The 14,799-nt window shown below is 59.2% G+C and overlaps 9 protein-coding genes across 10 annotated transcripts; 5 read left to right on the top strand and 4 right to left on the bottom strand.

Annotated features, from left to right (window-relative positions):
- Nucleotides 1-134: 134 nt before the first annotated feature.
- Nucleotides 135-2,562, top strand: SDRG_13894 (hypothetical protein). The gene is made up of 9 exons (XM_008619995.1): nt 135-154; nt 199-339; nt 395-636; nt 683-830; nt 881-1,000; nt 1,048-1,261; nt 1,308-1,406; nt 1,463-1,867; nt 1,919-2,562. Exons 2-9 carry the CDS (start codon nt 205-207, stop codon nt 2,524-2,526), a joined length of 1,971 nt encoding a protein of 656 aa, XP_008618217.1. The 5' UTR covers nt 135-154; nt 199-204; the 3' UTR covers nt 2,527-2,562.
- A 447-nt stretch (nt 2,563-3,009) lies between these two features.
- Nucleotides 3,010-3,560, top strand: SDRG_13893 (ubiquitin-conjugating enzyme E2 2). The gene has a single exon (XM_008619994.1). It carries the CDS (start codon nt 3,050-3,052, stop codon nt 3,509-3,511), a length of 462 nt encoding a protein of 153 aa, XP_008618216.1. The 5' UTR covers nt 3,010-3,049; the 3' UTR covers nt 3,512-3,560.
- Nucleotides 3,474-5,814, bottom strand: SDRG_13892 (hypothetical protein). Its single transcript, XM_008619993.1, has 4 exons — nt 4,486-5,814; nt 4,212-4,437; nt 3,898-4,169; nt 3,474-3,848 (listed from the first exon to the last, which is right to left on the bottom strand). Exons 1-4 carry the CDS (start codon nt 5,181-5,183, stop codon nt 3,572-3,574), a joined length of 1,473 nt encoding a protein of 490 aa, XP_008618215.1. The 5' UTR covers nt 5,184-5,814; the 3' UTR covers nt 3,474-3,571.
- Nucleotides 5,815-5,948: 134 nt separating this feature from the next.
- SDRG_13891 (serine/threonine protein kinase) lies at nt 5,949-7,917 on the bottom strand. The gene has a single exon (XM_008619992.1). It carries the CDS (start codon nt 6,992-6,994, stop codon nt 6,152-6,154), a length of 843 nt encoding a protein of 280 aa, XP_008618214.1. The 5' UTR covers nt 6,995-7,917; the 3' UTR covers nt 5,949-6,151.
- SDRG_13890 lies at nt 7,356-9,312 on the top strand. 2 transcript variants are annotated; one of them, XM_008619990.1, is made up of 2 exons: nt 7,356-7,418; nt 7,469-9,312. In XM_008619990.1, the coding sequence occupies exon 2, from the start codon at nt 8,348-8,350 to the stop codon at nt 9,245-9,247; it is 900 nt and encodes a 299-aa protein (XP_008618212.1). In that variant the 5' UTR covers nt 7,356-7,418; nt 7,469-8,347; the 3' UTR covers nt 9,248-9,312. The 2 variants fall into 2 exon arrangements, with proteins under 2 accessions (XP_008618212.1, XP_008618213.1); XM_008619991.1 differs by having other exon boundaries at nt 7,396-9,312.
- Nucleotides 9,313-9,864: 552 nt separating this feature from the next.
- Nucleotides 9,865-10,660, top strand: SDRG_13889 (hypothetical protein). The gene has a single exon (XM_008619989.1). It carries the CDS (start codon nt 9,900-9,902, stop codon nt 10,560-10,562), a length of 663 nt encoding a protein of 220 aa, XP_008618211.1. The 5' UTR covers nt 9,865-9,899; the 3' UTR covers nt 10,563-10,660.
- A 502-nt stretch (nt 10,661-11,162) lies between these two features.
- On the bottom strand, nt 11,163-11,351 carry SDRG_13888 (hypothetical protein; the record flags this gene model as incomplete). The annotated part of the gene is made up of 1 exon (XM_008619988.1): nt 11,163-11,351. The coding sequence occupies one exon, from the start codon at nt 11,349-11,351 to the stop codon at nt 11,163-11,165; it is 189 nt and encodes a 62-aa protein (XP_008618210.1).
- Nucleotides 11,352-11,468: 117 nt separating this feature from the next.
- SDRG_13887 (CAMK protein kinase) lies at nt 11,469-12,975 on the bottom strand. Its single transcript, XM_008619987.1, has one exon. The coding sequence runs from the start codon at nt 12,952-12,954 to the stop codon at nt 11,497-11,499; it is 1,458 nt and encodes a 485-aa protein (XP_008618209.1). The 5' UTR covers nt 12,955-12,975; the 3' UTR covers nt 11,469-11,496.
- An 834-nt stretch (nt 12,976-13,809) lies between these two features.
- SDRG_13886 (hypothetical protein) lies at nt 13,810-14,567 on the top strand (the record flags this gene model as incomplete). Its single annotated transcript, XM_008619986.1, has 1 exon — nt 13,810-14,567. One exon carries the CDS (start codon nt 13,810-13,812, stop codon nt 14,506-14,508), a length of 699 nt encoding a protein of 232 aa, XP_008618208.1. The 3' UTR covers nt 14,509-14,567.
- Nucleotides 14,568-14,799: the final 232 nt, after the last annotated feature.

Raw genomic sequence — 14,799 nt, 5'->3', positions numbered from 1 at the left:
CGCGGGTTGCGTCGTCGGCTGCGTGCACTGGTGGCGGGCGGTGTGTGCCCCACTCAAATTGGATCTGGTCGTGACCGGATACGTATAAAACTATCCGGACTGCAGGTTGATCTTCAATGCATTTTTCCTTTTGCCAAGAAGCAGCAGCGCAGCGGTACGAGGACGCGAACGACCGCGCCTCATGGAGCTTCCTCGTAGGTAGACATGCCCAAGATCAAGACGCGATCGAGGTCCCGGAATGTTGAAGCTATCGTCTTCCTCCTCGACGACGTCCTCTACGACCATACGGGGACCTTGAGCTTCCTCGCGGTCGAGCGCGCGGCCAAGCAGCTCGTCGAGGTAGGTGGAAGGGGCGCGGACGGACACCAAGGAAGACGAAGACAATGATACGTAGGAAGGTGCATTCGAGTCGTGGGACGACGCCCATATCGCCCTGCGCAAGTTCCGGGAAGCGTTCGGCTACCGCCAGAACTTCCAGCGCTTCATCGAGGACCTTGTCTCGGCCGGGCAATTGACCCAGGGCGCAGGAGCTCGCGTCCTCACCGCGTACAATGCACGAGCCTTCGTCCTCGGTGCTCCGCACATCCTTCCGTTCCCTCACACGGTCGATACGCTGGACGAACTGCAAGCCATGGGGTACACGTCTGCGCCTGTATCGGATCCATACTCATGGACTACGTAGGTACAAGCTGGGTTTGCTGTGCTCAGGAACGATGGAAGCGCAGTGGGAGAAGATCCACGCGCTCGGAATCGCGTCCTGCTTTGATCACGTCATGGTCGTGCCCTCGGGCAACCTATCGGGCGACGGCAACACAGCGAAAGTGCTTCCTGTACGTCTGCGATCCGAGAACGTCCAGCACCTTCTCATGCAACATTGTAGGTGATCCGAGCAATGGCCAAGGAGCTCAAGGTCTCAATCTCCAAGATGGCGCTCGTCGGTCGCCGCGTCTTTGCCGAGCTCAAGGCCGCCAAGCAGCTGGGCATCATCACGATTCGCATGGTGCGATGAGTATCCTTTGCTCCTCGCTCATCCATTTTGGTGACTAGAAATACGGCAAGTACTCACGAACCATGCCTGCGGACGACATGGAGCAGCCAGACTACCAAATGTCCACGATCGAGCAGCTCTTGGCCATCTTGAAGCTCATCGAAGAGCGGCGACCACGACCAAACATCGTTGCGCTTGGGGGCGGCACGGGCCTCGCTGTCCTCTTGAAAGCGCTGCGCGACTATCCCGCCGACCTCACAGCAATCGTCACAGGTACTCTTACCAAAATTGAACCCGGGTTTTATCAACACTCCTATAGTCTTTGACTCTGGGCGACACTCGGGAACGCTGCGCAAGTCCCTCGGAATTCTGCCACCCGGCGACATTCGCAACTGCCTCGTGGCCCTTTCAGATGCGGGTATCATTCACTTTCTCTAAGAGCATGTTCGGCTCACACAAACATGTGTTGCGCAGATCAACTCATGCACCAGCTCATGAACTACCGGTTCCAGGAAAACTACCTGGAAGGCGCGAGCTTGGGCAACCTCCTCCTCGCTGCCCTCACCGACATCCACCAAGGGTCGTTTGACAAGGCCGTCGCATCGGTCTCGGAAATCCTCAACATTCGCGGCCAAGTCTTACCGGCGACGCTCGACCAGTCGGAGATTTGCGCAACGCTTCAAGACGGCTCGACCGTTGTTTCCGAAGTCAACGTCCGCGACCCCAACAAGCCGGCGCCCATCGAGCGTGTGTACCTCGAGAACGCCGAGAACGTCCACGCCTACCCTGCCGCAGTCCAGGCGATTGAAGACGCCGACATCATCCTGATCGCACCTGGCGGATTCTACACGTCGATCATTGCGACCCTTCTCGTGCCCGGTACTTGAATCATGCTCATCGAGAAGCGACCACTCACAACAACATGCATAGGCATCAAAGAAGCCATCGCGCGGTCCTCGGGCGCTGTCGTCTACATTAGCAATGTCGCGACGCAGAATGGGCAGTCGGACGGGTACACGCTGCCACAGACGCTCGACATCTTGAACGAGTACCTCGGGACCGACGTCATCGACTACGTCATTGCGAATAACGCAGTGCCCGAGACCTCGGTGTTTGAGAACGGCGAGACGCTACTGTTGCCGACGCAAGCGATGGAGGATGCCGAGCGGCCGATTCTTGTCCAAGGCCGCGCTTTCCAGGACATGTCCAACTTTACGATCGAGTGGAAGAAGGTGCCCATGATCAAGCACTGCGGCAAGATGATCCTCAGCATGCTCTACCGCATCATCGAAAAGGAAATGGATGGTACGATGCAGCTCCGGTCACGCAGCCACTTTGTCCGGAGCCCGTCGGGCTTTACGCCTCGGTACGCAAGGCAACAAGCAGCGCAGCTCTCGTACGACCAGCCGCTCTCGCCCAAGTGGCGCGTGCGCCGCCACCGCGCCGACGAGAGCACCAACCACCTCTGGAAGCTGGGGCTCGGCCTGGCGTTCGGAGCTGTCGTCGTCCTCCAGCACCTGCGCACTCCACGAGCGTAGCCATCCTCGTAATAAAAAGCCCGTTCCGCAACATCCCCACGTCTTGTGCATCTCGTCGCCTGCTGGATGATGCTAGGTGGTGGGAACGCGACCGAAGCAGATCGATCGACGTCCTGCTCGTTGCAAGACTTTGGTTGACCATCGCCCTCTTCCACGTGGGACGTCGTACCGTTGGACCCATCTGGCGTCGGTTCCCATCGCCCGTTTCTGCCTGCGCTGACGCCAGCATATACAGGCCCCGGAAGCGGTCGCCATTTCTGCCGACGAAGGTCTACCTCGCAGCGTCGCCGTCTTGTTCGCATCTCCATTCTCGGCGTCGTCTAGCATCAGCCGGCCATAGACCCGACGCCGGGCGTTTTCTAGAACGAGACCGCGCCCCGTGTCTCTCGCCGGATACTTCTATCCGGCAGCGAGCTTCGCTCCACCCGGCGAATCCGGATGGGGATGGTATCCGGATACGGAGGCCAGTTTTGTGGAAGCTCATTCGCCAAAAGCAAGTCGCTCGCAGAGGGAGAACAGAAGCATGTCGACGGCCGCGAGACGAAGATTGATGCGCGACTTCCGGAAGCTCCAGAACGACCCGCCGTCGGGCGTCTCGGGCGCGCCGCTGGACAACAACATCATGGTGTGGCAGGCGGTCATCTTTGGCCCGGACGACACGCCGTGGGAGGGCGGGACCTTCAACCTCCTCCTCGAGTTCAGCGAAGACTACCCGAACAAGGCGCCGTCGGTCAAGTTTGTGACCAAGATGTTCCACCCCAACATTTACAACGACGGCCAGATCTGCCTCGACATTTTGCAAAACCAGTGGAGCCCCATCTATGACATTTCCGCGATCCTGACCTCGATCCAGTCGCTACTCTGCGACCCGAACCCGAACTCGCCCGCCAACTCGGAGGCCGCGCGCCTCTTCCAAGAGAACCGCCGCGAGTACAACCGCCGTGTGCGCGAGATTGTAGAGCAGAGCTGGGCCGCCATGTCGTAAAGCCCGTCGATAGATTTATACATTGAAACATGCAGCACATCAGCACATATTTCGCTCTAGCTACATGGGGAAGGGCGCCCGCGCGTTGGCAGCGACCGACGACTGCAGCATGTTGCTCGTGTCCATGGTCGGGTTGAAGTTGCAAGAGCCTTGCTGCGTAATCGCGGCCAGTGGGATATCGCAGCCAAGGTCGCGCAGCGCCGCGTACGCCTCGTCACCGCACCCACGCAGGGGCATGGCGTGGCGCAGCATGAGTTCAACCAGCGGCTCTTCCAGCACGAGCGGCCGAAGCTCCTCGTTCCGCACGACCATATTGCGAAGGGCGAGACTGGCTTGGCTACACCCAGTCGCATGAAGAAGGTTCAGTCCGCAATCCATGCACGTACCGAAGCAGCGACGGAAGACCGGGAAAGGACGCCATGGCCGTGGCGACCCAGACGTGGGCGCGGAGACTGACGACCTTCTGGCAGTTGACCGGCGAGCGGAGGCACACGGCCGCGATCGTCGCGCAGGCCATGGTCTGGATGCCAACGTCACTAGCATGCTCCTGCATCGTCGCTAGGATGCTGGGCACCATGGTCGTGACCACGTGCTTGTACTCGTCGACACCGGCAATGTTGCGCAAGAGCCCGAGGCTGTGCTTGATGACGCCGCGGTGCTACCGGCATCGTTGGCTTCCCCATCGATGCATCGCAAGTACCTTGGCATGGGTCGCCTGGAGGTTGGGCACAAGGTCCAACGCGCCGCTGTCGACGATCTTGCGGCAGTTGTCTTCGGTCACCGCGAGTTGCTTGAGCACAGCGAGCCAGACCGCGACCGTGTCGGCGTCCGACGCGACCACACTTATGTGCTCAAAGGTCATCGGGATGAGCGACTCGTCCACGAAGAGCTTGACAATGTCGTGGGCCTGGGAAAACATGGCTGTCCTACGCCGTCAGCATCAGCATGACATACCCTCCCATGATGTCACGCACGGATCGTCGTTGATGGTGAGCGTGCGGATGAGGTCGCCAATGTGCTTGGTGTCGGTCGACTCCTTCCGCGTCTCGAGGAGCGACATGAGGAGGCGGATCCCGGCGGGGTTGAGGTGCTTCTTGTTGCTCTCGTGCTTGGCGCAAATGGTCTTGAGCGCGGCGAGGGCGGCGTTCTGGACCGGCGTCGCGGCCGTCGGCGCCGCAAGCGCCTGCAACTGCAGAATACCGTCGACGCCGACAAAGTCTTGGTTGTCCTTGACACCGTTGACCATCGCGTGAAGCACGACTAGCGTCTGCATCTGCATGCTATGGTCAACGCTGCCCTGCAAGAGGCCCAGGAGCACGGTCGTGCCGTCGTTGCGGCCAGCCATCTCTTTGGCGCTCGTCGCCGCCGCCGCATCGGCCGCGCGAAAATGCGTGAGGAGGATCGTGTAATGCGGTAGCGCTTGGTCCAGCGCGACGACATCAGCATCGGCGGCGAGCGCGCGCAACGATTCGAGGGCGACGACGACCGGATGCACGACCGACGTGGTCAGCGCCTTGACGATCGAGCTCAAGTCGACGCCTTGGGACTCGAACTGCTTGATGGCATCATCGACAGCTTCGTCTTCGTCCATCTCGAACTCGTCCATGTTCTCGCGCACGCAGTCGTTGAACGTCTCCTGCGTGATCTGCTTCTTCGCCTGCTTCGTCGCCATCGCTCGTCAATCCAAAGGAAATCCTTCTGCGTCGACTAAAACGCGTCTTTCAACGCGTTTTTCTCGGTATGGAAACAGCGTATCCGCCCAAACACTGTTTTTATGCGCTTTTGCGAAACAGTGTTTTCAAAATCAATATCACAGAACTTTGGAACCCGAGTCCTCCGAGGATTTGCATTGGATTCTGAATATAGCCCGAAGCTAGAAGCGACAGCTCCGATAGCCCGCCAATTCGGTAGCTACCAGCTAGCTACAGTACCAGTACCGGCTATGGTTGCTGCAAGAGCACGCTGCCAACGCCGCTGGTATCTTGGATGCTTCTTCTTATCTCCGGAAGAAGGTCTGGGGCATGGACGAGACGCGGCTACTGGACAAGGATTTTGCTGCGTGGCAAACTCAGCCCAACGTGGAGCGTAGCGCGGCGCGTCAACAAGCAATGGGGCAATCTGGATGCAGTATTTGCAGCCAGGTTCGTTTTCTCTGGAATCTGGGTCGCGAATCTGGACCGACTGAAAACCAGGCGAGACGTGGCTCTACGCCTGCTCTGTGTAATACGCGGGGTCCTTCGTCGCAGTGCGTGGAGATTGCACGGCAGTTGCGAACCAGGTCGATATTGCTAACGCTGCACGCAAAAAAGACACTTTGGATGAATAAAAGAAACGCATTGGCGAATAAAAGACGCGCGGTTCATAAACCCGACGCATTTCGTCGCGCCCCGGATCGCATGTTGCCGAAGCGTCGCGTCATCCTAATTCGTGGCACGAATAGTGGTAAAGACGCTACGTTAGTTAATTAATTCGTACTTAAAATAGACAGATAGGAAGGAGTTCCAGTCGCTTCGACTGCGATCATGGGAGTGGGCTGGCGGCTTGTGGGCAGTTGGCAGCGGATGGGAACCGGTGCATGCAAGGGCAGCGTCTTGGGCGGAATGCAGTAGAGATCGTATGGTACAAGGTGGCGGGGCGCGCTTAGAGGAGCTTGAGCACATACGGGTGCTGTAAGACGTCCTGGAGCGAGCAGCGCTTGGCCGGGTTGATGCAGAGCATCTTCTCGAGGAGGTCGCGGGCTTCCTCAGGCACAAAGTCGTCGAGGTCCCAGACGTAGATGAGGCGTCGCAGGCCGTGGCGCTTCATGTACGCATAGCTTTCATCGAGCTTGGAGGGCACGTTGAAGAGAGGCACGCCGGTGAGGAGCAAGAAGAGGACGACACCGAGCGACCAGATATCGGCCTTGACCGGGTCGTACGGTGCAATGTTGTCAAAAACTTCGGGCGCAATGTAGTAGGGCTTGCCGACGCGCTCGTTCGGGCGCGCATTGATGTCGACAGCGAGGCCAAAGTCGCAGATCTTGGCCACGTTGTGTTCGTCGACAAGGATGTTCTCGAGCGAGAGGTCGCGGTGCGCAAAGCCAGCCGCGTGGATGAACTTGAGGCCGGCGAGTACTTGGGCAAAGTACATCTCGGCCTCGTGGCGTGTGAACGTCTTGGCGGGCACGCTCTCCATGACGTCAAAGAGCGCGCCTTGGCTGCAGTAGTCAAAGACAAAGTGGTCGTAGCCGTCTTCGACAAACTCGTCGCGCAGAATGAGCACGTTGCGGTGGCCGCCTTCGGTGCGCAGCACCTGGTTCACGTGCTTCTCAAAGGTCGCGTTCTCGAGCACGTGGCGGCTTCGGACCAGCGTCCGGTGGCTAGCAGCGGCGCGCTGGTCCATCTTCTTGATCACGACCTGCTCCTTGGCGCGGAGGTCGCTGCAGAGGAGGATGTCGCCGTAGAGCGCGGGCGCGAGGACCGAGTCGACTACGTAGTCGTCCATGGTCGGGCTGTGAGGTGGCTGATGCAGATGTGGGAAATCTCAATGTGGCAATTTGGCTTCGGCTGAAATCTGAAACCGGCACACGATTTTTCGGGCGCACCTGCCCTGGCTACACAATTCAATCCATTCGTTTTATGTTATCTTGGTGTTTGTATTGTAATACACGTAATATAAAAACATCCGTGCGCCGCTGCTGCTTCTGCGACTGATGGTGCCTTTGTGATTGGCTAAAAAGTAGCCAATGAGATGGCTGAAAAGGCGAGATGCGGCCCAATTTGGTTCTCGGCCAAACTTCGTAGTTCTCGAACGTGCACATTGCTGCAGATTTGCATGGGGCCGTGTGAGTTACACGAAGTTCGAAGTTGACGCACGGGCAATTCCAGATTCGCGCGTGCCGACATCGAAGCATCACAAGAAGATTCAGGTCGCGGAGCCAGCGCCGCAATTATTACTGCGCTCACCTGTGCTTCGTAGACAACCGCCAGCGTCGCAGACACGTCGTAGAGGCACGCGCTGGCCAATCGGCGGTGGCACAGCGACCCAATCAAACCGTCGAAAGTGGATCTTGAGCAGGCGTGCGTAACGCGTTGGCGGGTCGTGGCGGCCCGCGTGCTACTTGCGCGTCAACGGCTCGGCAACGTGTTATGGACATGGTCTTCTGCCGCTGCAACCGGTGCCGCCGAACCTTACTGCGGCGGTCGTCACGTTGTCCACAGCCTCGTGTTTATGACCGTGCTTGGTCGTCGCGCTGGACAAGGCCGGAATGCACCAGAGCCATGGCGCCACGTAGCACTTTGTAAATTTCAACATTTTTGAGCGGCGTCAACAACGCAGCGGTGGTCACCGCCATGGTTGACTACGCGTGCGGGCCGCGGGCCGCGACAGAGTGGCCCACAAGAATCATTCTACGGCTCGCACGCCCGCCGTTCGATTGCGTCTGAGCCTGACGATCACCGCCGAGATTTTTGGCTTCGAAAGCTGCTTTCGCAATCACTTGTTCTCACCAACATGCCATCCGGTATGAGGCACGGCGCCTCCTGCGGGCTCGCATGCCGATCCTCTCTCGTGACAAGTACTAATTGGTTGCAGTTTACATCGAGTAGCCCTCTGAGTAGCGCTTGGTTCGTCGTAGCGCCTATGCTTGCGATCACCAAATGTACACTATTTATATCGAGCACTATGAACACTAATTCAAGAATTCGTCAACCGACGGTCTCTGCCCCGGGGTCCAGTATATATTTTTGTCATAATTAATGTCGACTCTGTATTTGTATGTAAAATAATGAAAATAAAAAATGGTCTGCGAGTCGCCGACTTTGAGCGCAACAGAAACGACAAAATTCATTGCTTGCGATGGAAGCCGCGGTCCTCGGGAGCATGAGCCGCCTCAGCGACTCGGTCTCGCTGTACGTCAAGGACGCCTTCTGGGTCTTCGTCGTCTTCATGGTCTGCTGCCTCGGCGAGCTCAGCATCCCGATCTTGCTCGTCATCGTGTACATCTTCCACCGACACGTCATCCACCAGCGCCACCGCCGGTGGCTCGACCTGCCCGAAGCTTGCCGCGACGAGATTCTCGCCATCACCGCCACCGTCTCGCCGCGTCCGCCCGACATGACCAACGACCTCGAGTGGTTTGGCCAAAGCGAGCACTTTACGGCGAGCCTCCACGCGACGATGGCCAACCTCCGGGCCAACAACCCACGCATGCCCTTTGCCCGCGACTTCTTCTCGGCCTTTGACAACGCCGTCTCGGCAGAGACAATGGCGTACGCCCAATGGAACCTCCTCCGGACCACCGACCGCTATCTCGGGTTCCAAGACACCAAGGTCAAGGTCGAGGTGATGGTGCAGCATTACCAGAGTCAGAAGCAGGCGTTCGAAGAGCAGGTTCAGGCCAAGCGGGAGGCGCTGCGCCTTCGCCTTCGCCGCGAGCTCAAGTGGAAGCGCCTGCCCGAGGACGACTGGGAAGAAGACAAAGGCAACTGGTTCAAGAAGGTCTGGAAGCTATGGGCACCGCCCAAGCCGCCCAAGGCCGAGCCTACTCACGCCCCCGTCGTTGCAAGTGACGACGACGCGTGCTGCATCTGCCTTGAAGAGTACGACGGCTCCAAGGAGCTCATCCAAGCCAAATGCGCCCACATCTTCCACGAAGACTGCCTCCTCGAGTGGCTGCGTCAAAACTCGACCAACAAATGCCCATACTGCCGCGCCCCCATTCTCAAGCCCACGTTTCTCCAGCAGTTCTTCCAGTAGCGTGAGAGAATGTAGCCGCATCTTTAACTTATCAAACTTGTATATCTTTTCTCTCGGCCTTTCCAGCTCGTGAGGCAAGTCGACACCCGCAGGTGCCTTTTTCAAGTCGGTAGACAGTCCAGTCCGCACGACTGTGCCTCAAGGAGCTAGATACCAGGTCTGGCTCGATACTCTGCCACCAAGGACTTACGTGTGAGAGCAGGTGTGAGAGCTCGTGTCCACCTAGCCGACCGCAAATCTTGCTCCTTCAGCGTAACAAGACGTGGCGAAGAGACCAGTTAAAGTTGATCTACTCGCTCATAAGACCAGCGTTCTCACAACGTGCTCGCACGTCGGCCAGCTTAAGACGATGACGCAACTCTCACGGCGTTTAGGACCCAGACGTGCGACTAGCTACCGTACTATGCTGTGCACTCTGCCACCCAAAGTCAACGAGCAGAACGACTATAACCTAAATGCATGTATCGGTGCAGGAACTCGCGAGCCATCATCCGTACTAACTTGCTTGGTCCACAAGCTTGGGAAAGGACACGCTGTTTCTGAAGACCGTCACTCCTATGCCCTCGTGAGTGGTGGTCGTATCCGAGAGGCTTGGGACACGCGAACGTTCGGCGAAAGCGCGCGCCGGCGGCCGGCCGATCTTGCAAGTGCAATGTCATTTCTCAATTCACCACCAAGTGCCATGACTGCCCCAGCCCCGTGGAGTGCGATTGCATCGCCGCCCGCCCGCCCGCTCAAGGACATCATGGACGAGACGCTCGCGCACGAGCTCGCGACTGCGCCGGCCCCAACAACGCCACCGGCGACCCCAATCGACAGCGTCGTCGAGAGCGACATCTCGACGGATGCCGACTTTGCGCTGGCGCTGGCGCTGCAAAACGAAGAGCAGCAGAGTCCGTACACGGTTGATTATGAGCGCCTCATGCACGTTGGCTCGGCGTCGGTCGAGAACGATGAGGACGAGGACGAGGTGCGCCTCCACCTCAAGGAGCGCACCAAGCGCAAGGACGTCCGCCTCGCCAAGCAGAGCACCAAGCATGCGGCAAAGAAGACGACCAAGGCACCAACGGCTGCCGATGCCTTTGGAAGCGCGCTCCAGTCGCAGCAGCTTCTGCTCGTGACCGGGTCGCCCGAAGACATTGCGGCACTGAAGGCCTTTGCAGCCGAGAAGGCGCCGTCGCTTCAGTGTGCCCTTGTGCTCGACGCGCGCACCGGTCCCGAGTACCAGGATCTCTTGGTGCATTACGAGACGGGCGTGGACAGCAGCGACGGGACGTGGACGCCGCTCTCGACGCTCGTACCATCGTCGGCCTAATGCCCCACTTAATCTAACTAATACTTTGCGGTCCTTACAACGACTGTCGTTCTTTCATAGCACGCGCACTGTATATAATCCAGTGTATAGCCTTTGTCAAACTTATACGAGGATACTCGGGGGTGAGCGTTGAACCTGCATAGATGCTTGTACGTTGTGCTTGGTGGAGCGATGCGAGAAGAGAGATGCGAGCAGTCTCCTGCCCCCGACCAAGCCCCCGACCAAGCCCCCGACCAAGCCCCCAACCAAGCTCCCGGCCAAGCTCCCAGCCAAGCTCCCGACCTCGACGAGGTCCAAGACCAAGACATCGAAGACGCGCTCCGGACGGTCCCGGCGTGGACATCTACGCTGAGAAGATCCAGGACCTCTTTGAGTTCGAGAGTGAAATCGCGCAGGGTCTCATCTAGCAAGGCGCGACTTCGTTCGAGGTGCCCTATGACCCCAGCAGCACTGGCAGTGGTCACACGTTTACGCTTCGTCTCTTCTTCTACCGCGTCCATCGCGGAGCTCTCTTCTCCACCACCAGGTCGTACGTCGTTCAACACTAACATCGTGATGCTTGGTCTGCGCTAATATATATAGAGAGAGAGCAATCACTGCCTAGACAAAGCCTCCTTCCTCTTCTGGTCGCGTGTCCAGAATGTGGCTCGTGTACACGACCAGATACGCGTTGGCGCCAATCGCAAGCGTGAGCACCCACTGCAGCATAACCAGATACCACTGGCGCACGATCGTGGGCGGTCGTGGGCGGCGCACATACCCCGTCAGCGTCAGCGCCTGGAGCCGCATCTCGACAAATGGTGGCCAAGGAGCGGCCCGAGCAGGCACGCGACGTCAAAATGGACGACGTAGCCGAAACCCTAGCCCTCTTGCGACACGCCACTACGACTGTAGACCACACGAGGATACAGCGTGAAGTGGTTATATAGTTATATTAGATCATGATGGCTTCGTCGGAAATGAGTTCTTCGCCGTCATCGTCGTCGTCGTCGTCGGTTGCCGAGAGCTCAAAGGGCGCCGGAAGCGGCTTGGTCGCGACCGTCTTGGTCTCGTCACACACAATGTCTTCGAGGCCAGCGCAGAGCGTCTGGAAGACGTCCCGGAATGCAAAGACGTCGCCGGCGCGGCGGCGCAGCTCGGCCATCCACACGGTCGCGTCGTCGGTCGGGTGCAGCACGAGCGCGGCCTCGACACGGTCACCGGCGTCGGTAGCGCACTGGAACTTGGCCTTGGCCTCGCCCGCCTTCCACGTCGCAGCAACAAACGCCGACGTCTTCTCGCACGCCGCGCGGAACCGCCGGAGGAGGTCGTCCGAGGACGGCGCGACGCAGCGCAGCGTCGTGTAGGCCGTGATCCCCGAGGCTTCGATCGTCGGCAAGAAGAGCGTCGGCGGCGCCGGAGCAAACGACCGGTGCACGCTGCGGTCAAAGGGGTTGAAGGTGCCCGAGGTCGGCGCGGCCGCTTCCTTTTGTTTTTGGAGGCGCATCTTCTCGGCTTGGACCTTCTCGGTACGTGTCTTCATCTCAAGCGTGAGCTCGTCGTCCGGCAAGACGGGCTCGTGCATCCACGGGTGCGCCCAGATCTCGGGCAGCGTGATGCGCGTCGCAGCCGACGTGTCAAAGATGCGCGTGAGGAGGTCCATGGCCATGGGCGAGAAGACGGCTGTGCGCGCGTGGGCAGCCCAGAACGCTTGGTACTGCTTCATTGAGCAAGCACGGAACCACCAATCTTGGCGCGTCGCAATCTGGAACGGCGGGAACCCGGCGAGGAGGATGAAGAGGACGACGCCGGCGCTCCATATGTCTGCGGGCGCGCCTTCGTACGGGTTGCCCGAGAGCACTTCGGGGCTCATGTACGAGCGCGTTCCGCACTGCGTCAGGAGCTCACTGGATTGATCGCCGAGCGCCGAGAGGCCAAAGTCGGCAATGCGCAAGAGATAGCTGTGGTCCATGAGGAGGTTCTCGGGCTTGATGTCGCGGTGGAAGACGTTGTTGCTGTGGCACGCGTGCAGACCGGCGACGAGCTGGCGAAAGTACGTGCGCGCAATCTCCTCCGAGAAGCTGCCCGTGTACATCATAAAGTCAAAGAGCTCGCCGCCCGACGCGAGCTCGAGGACGACGAGCACGACCTTTTGGCTGCCGCCCTTCTTCTTCGGGTACTCGACGTCCTTCTTCACGGCGAGGAGGCGCAGCACGTTCGGGTGCTGCACGCGCTTCATGGCCTCGATCTCGCGGAAGAGGTTGTGGCATGCCTTGTTGCTGAGCGACTCGGCCTTGATGAGCTTGAGCGCGACGGCCTCGCCCGTCTTGACGTCGATACCGAGCTTGACCTTGCCCTGGAGGCCGCTCCCGAGCGTGTGCTTGACTTCGTACTGGTCGAGGAGGACACGCATGTGGGCGAAATCGATTTATGGCGTCTGGAACTGTCGACGTGTCGATATAGAAATTCAGAGGTGGAGCATTCACTCTCTCGGAGTGCGGGTCTTTGAAAGTTTTCAAAAAAATACATACGGTGACCAATGCATTTTTTCAGAACGCGAGTGATGGTGGCCAGCGTCCCAGACGACGACGGGGAGTGCCAAGTGACAAGGTTAGCCATCAACGAGGGTCCGCCCTCGATGTCAATAGGACACTTCGTGGGACAACGAAGCGCTAACCAAGGCGGCATCATCGTAGCGCAAAAAATGAGGCGGCAGTTGAGGTTGCAAATTTGGACTTGGCTGGGTTCATCGAGGCGCTCACGGTTTGCGTGAGCACGCGGCGAGTGGAGCTCCTCGAACTGGTATCGCAGAGGTAGAGCACAAAGCACTCTCGAGCAGTGTGCTATTGAAGCAAACGATGGAGAGTGCACCACCAGTTTTACCACGAGGAAGCCGGCTTGCAACAAGGGAGCACCAGGAAATTTGAGCTCCAGTGCGATGAATGGATTTGTCAACATGATTCGCGCTATCTTTGCGTTCATAGGAGCATTGCATTCGTAGAGGCTGGCAGCCACTTCATAGCCCTCAGCACTGCCCCCAGCACAGCCCCACATGATTGCAACTGTCATTTGTCGTCGAAGGGGACCTCGAACCCCTGCGTGAGGCCAATGCGGCGCGCTCGGTAAAGATCTATGTCGTGAACTTGAGCGGAGCTGCATGGTCTCTTGAGGTCGGGAGGAACGCCAGCGATGCAAGCGGCATCGGCGATTGGAGATCTCGGAGCCTTCGGGTACGTCGCCGCACGAAATCGAGCTCACGCGCTTCAAGATGGAGCACTACAAACTCAAGCAGCTGGCGGCCGAGGCCGAAATGACACTCGAGAAGGGCAAGGAGCGCGCGGTCGCCGCTCGTGGCGGCATTGAGACGCTCATCTCGAACCGCGACGTGCTGTTGCCGCAGGCGTGGTGGCGCATGGTATGTGCGCACCTCGCGTCGCCCATCACTGAGAAGGAGGCATTTGACCTCAAGCAGCTGCGCGTCGTGGCTTCCATGTGCGAACCGTACAAGGCGACGTTCACCTCGGTGGCGCTCATGCAAAATGCGCTCGTGGCGATTCCGTGGACGGTGGAGGCCGTCTCGCTGCTGCACGGCCACCCCAAGCCGGCGTACGAAGGTCTCGACCGCGTGCTCAGCGAGAGCTCGCACGATCCCAATGCGCTCTCTGCCCTCCGTGGCGTCCTCACGCGCATGGACGCGTGGGTCTCCAAGACCAAGAAGTTTGCGGCCAAGCTCGAGAATACGGGCAAAAAGCTCGAGAACGCCAAGATCCAAGTCGTCCTCAACGAGTACATGAAGCTGCCGCTCACGTGTCCGTGGGGCGCGCGGCTGCAGTCGTTCATGGCCGGCGTAGCCAAGTGGGAGGCGTCGGGCGCGACGCCTGTGCTCATGCCGACGCACTCGATCACGCTCGAACTCGATCACGCTGCCGAGCTCCCCGGTCGCGACGGCACCGAAACGCAAGGGTAAGCCCAGCAGTGGGTCCAATCCCAAGCGCGTCAAGAGCGAAGACGACGTCTCGAAGCGGTCCAAGGCCAAGGCCGCCAAGGCCAAAAAGGCTGAGAGCGCCAAGTGCGGCGACGACGATGCACATATGAACGACGTGGCCGAAGCGCCGCCTCCGCCACCGAGCGCGAGACCTGCCGGGCCTCGTGCACCTTCTTGGCCCCGTCGGCAGCGTTGGGCCCATGGCCAATTTGAGGCGGTGGCACATGGAGCACGGGCCGGCAGCTGCCTTCGGTCCTATGACGCTCTTCCCGT

Source organism: Saprolegnia diclina (assembly GCF_000281045.1).
Source record: "Saprolegnia diclina VS20 unplaced genomic scaffold supercont1.64, whole genome shotgun sequence".
Lineage (NCBI taxonomy): Eukaryota > Oomycota > Saprolegniomycetes > Saprolegniales > Saprolegniaceae > Saprolegnia > Saprolegnia diclina.
Note: the sequence above shows the minus strand (reverse complement) of the source record. Positions and strands in the feature narration are given on the sequence as shown.

What these genes read in the sequence shown, in the direction of transcription:
- SDRG_13894 (XM_008619995.1), top strand. Translation starts at nt 205, where the DNA reads ATGCCCAAGATCAAGACGCGATCGAGGTCCCGGAATGTTGAAGCTATC. An exon ending in CGGCCAAGCAGCTCGTCGAG is followed by an intron (nt 340 to 394) that starts GTAGGTGGAAGG and finishes AATGATACGTAG; the next exon opens with GAAGGTGCATTCGAGTCGTG. An exon ending in TGCGACCCTTCTCGTGCCCG is followed by an intron (nt 1,868 to 1,918) that starts GTACTTGAATCA and finishes CAACATGCATAG; the next exon opens with GCATCAAAGAAGCCATCGCG.
- SDRG_13893 (XM_008619994.1), top strand. Translation starts at nt 3,050, where the DNA reads ATGTCGACGGCCGCGAGACGAAGATTGATGCGCGACTTCCGGAAGCTC.
- SDRG_13892 (XM_008619993.1), bottom strand. Translation starts at nt 5,183, where the DNA reads ATGGCGACGAAGCAGGCGAAGAAGCAGATCACGCAGGAGACGTTCAAC. An exon ending in CTCACCATCAACGACGATCC is followed by an intron (nt 4,438 to 4,485) that starts GTGCGTGACATC and finishes CTGACGGCGTAG; the next exon opens with GACAGCCATGTTTTCCCAGG. An exon ending in TCCAGGCGACCCATGCCAAG is followed by an intron (nt 4,170 to 4,211) that starts GTACTTGCGATG and finishes CGATGCCGGTAG; the next exon opens with CACCGCGGCGTCATCAAGCA.
- SDRG_13891 (XM_008619992.1), bottom strand. Translation starts at nt 6,994, where the DNA reads ATGGACGACTACGTAGTCGACTCGGTCCTCGCGCCCGCGCTCTACGGC.
- SDRG_13890 (XM_008619990.1), top strand. Translation starts at nt 8,348, where the DNA reads ATGGAAGCCGCGGTCCTCGGGAGCATGAGCCGCCTCAGCGACTCGGTC.
- SDRG_13889 (XM_008619989.1), top strand. Translation starts at nt 9,900, where the DNA reads ATGTCATTTCTCAATTCACCACCAAGTGCCATGACTGCCCCAGCCCCG.
- SDRG_13887 (XM_008619987.1), bottom strand. Translation starts at nt 12,954, where the DNA reads ATGCGTGTCCTCCTCGACCAGTACGAAGTCAAGCACACGCTCGGGAGC.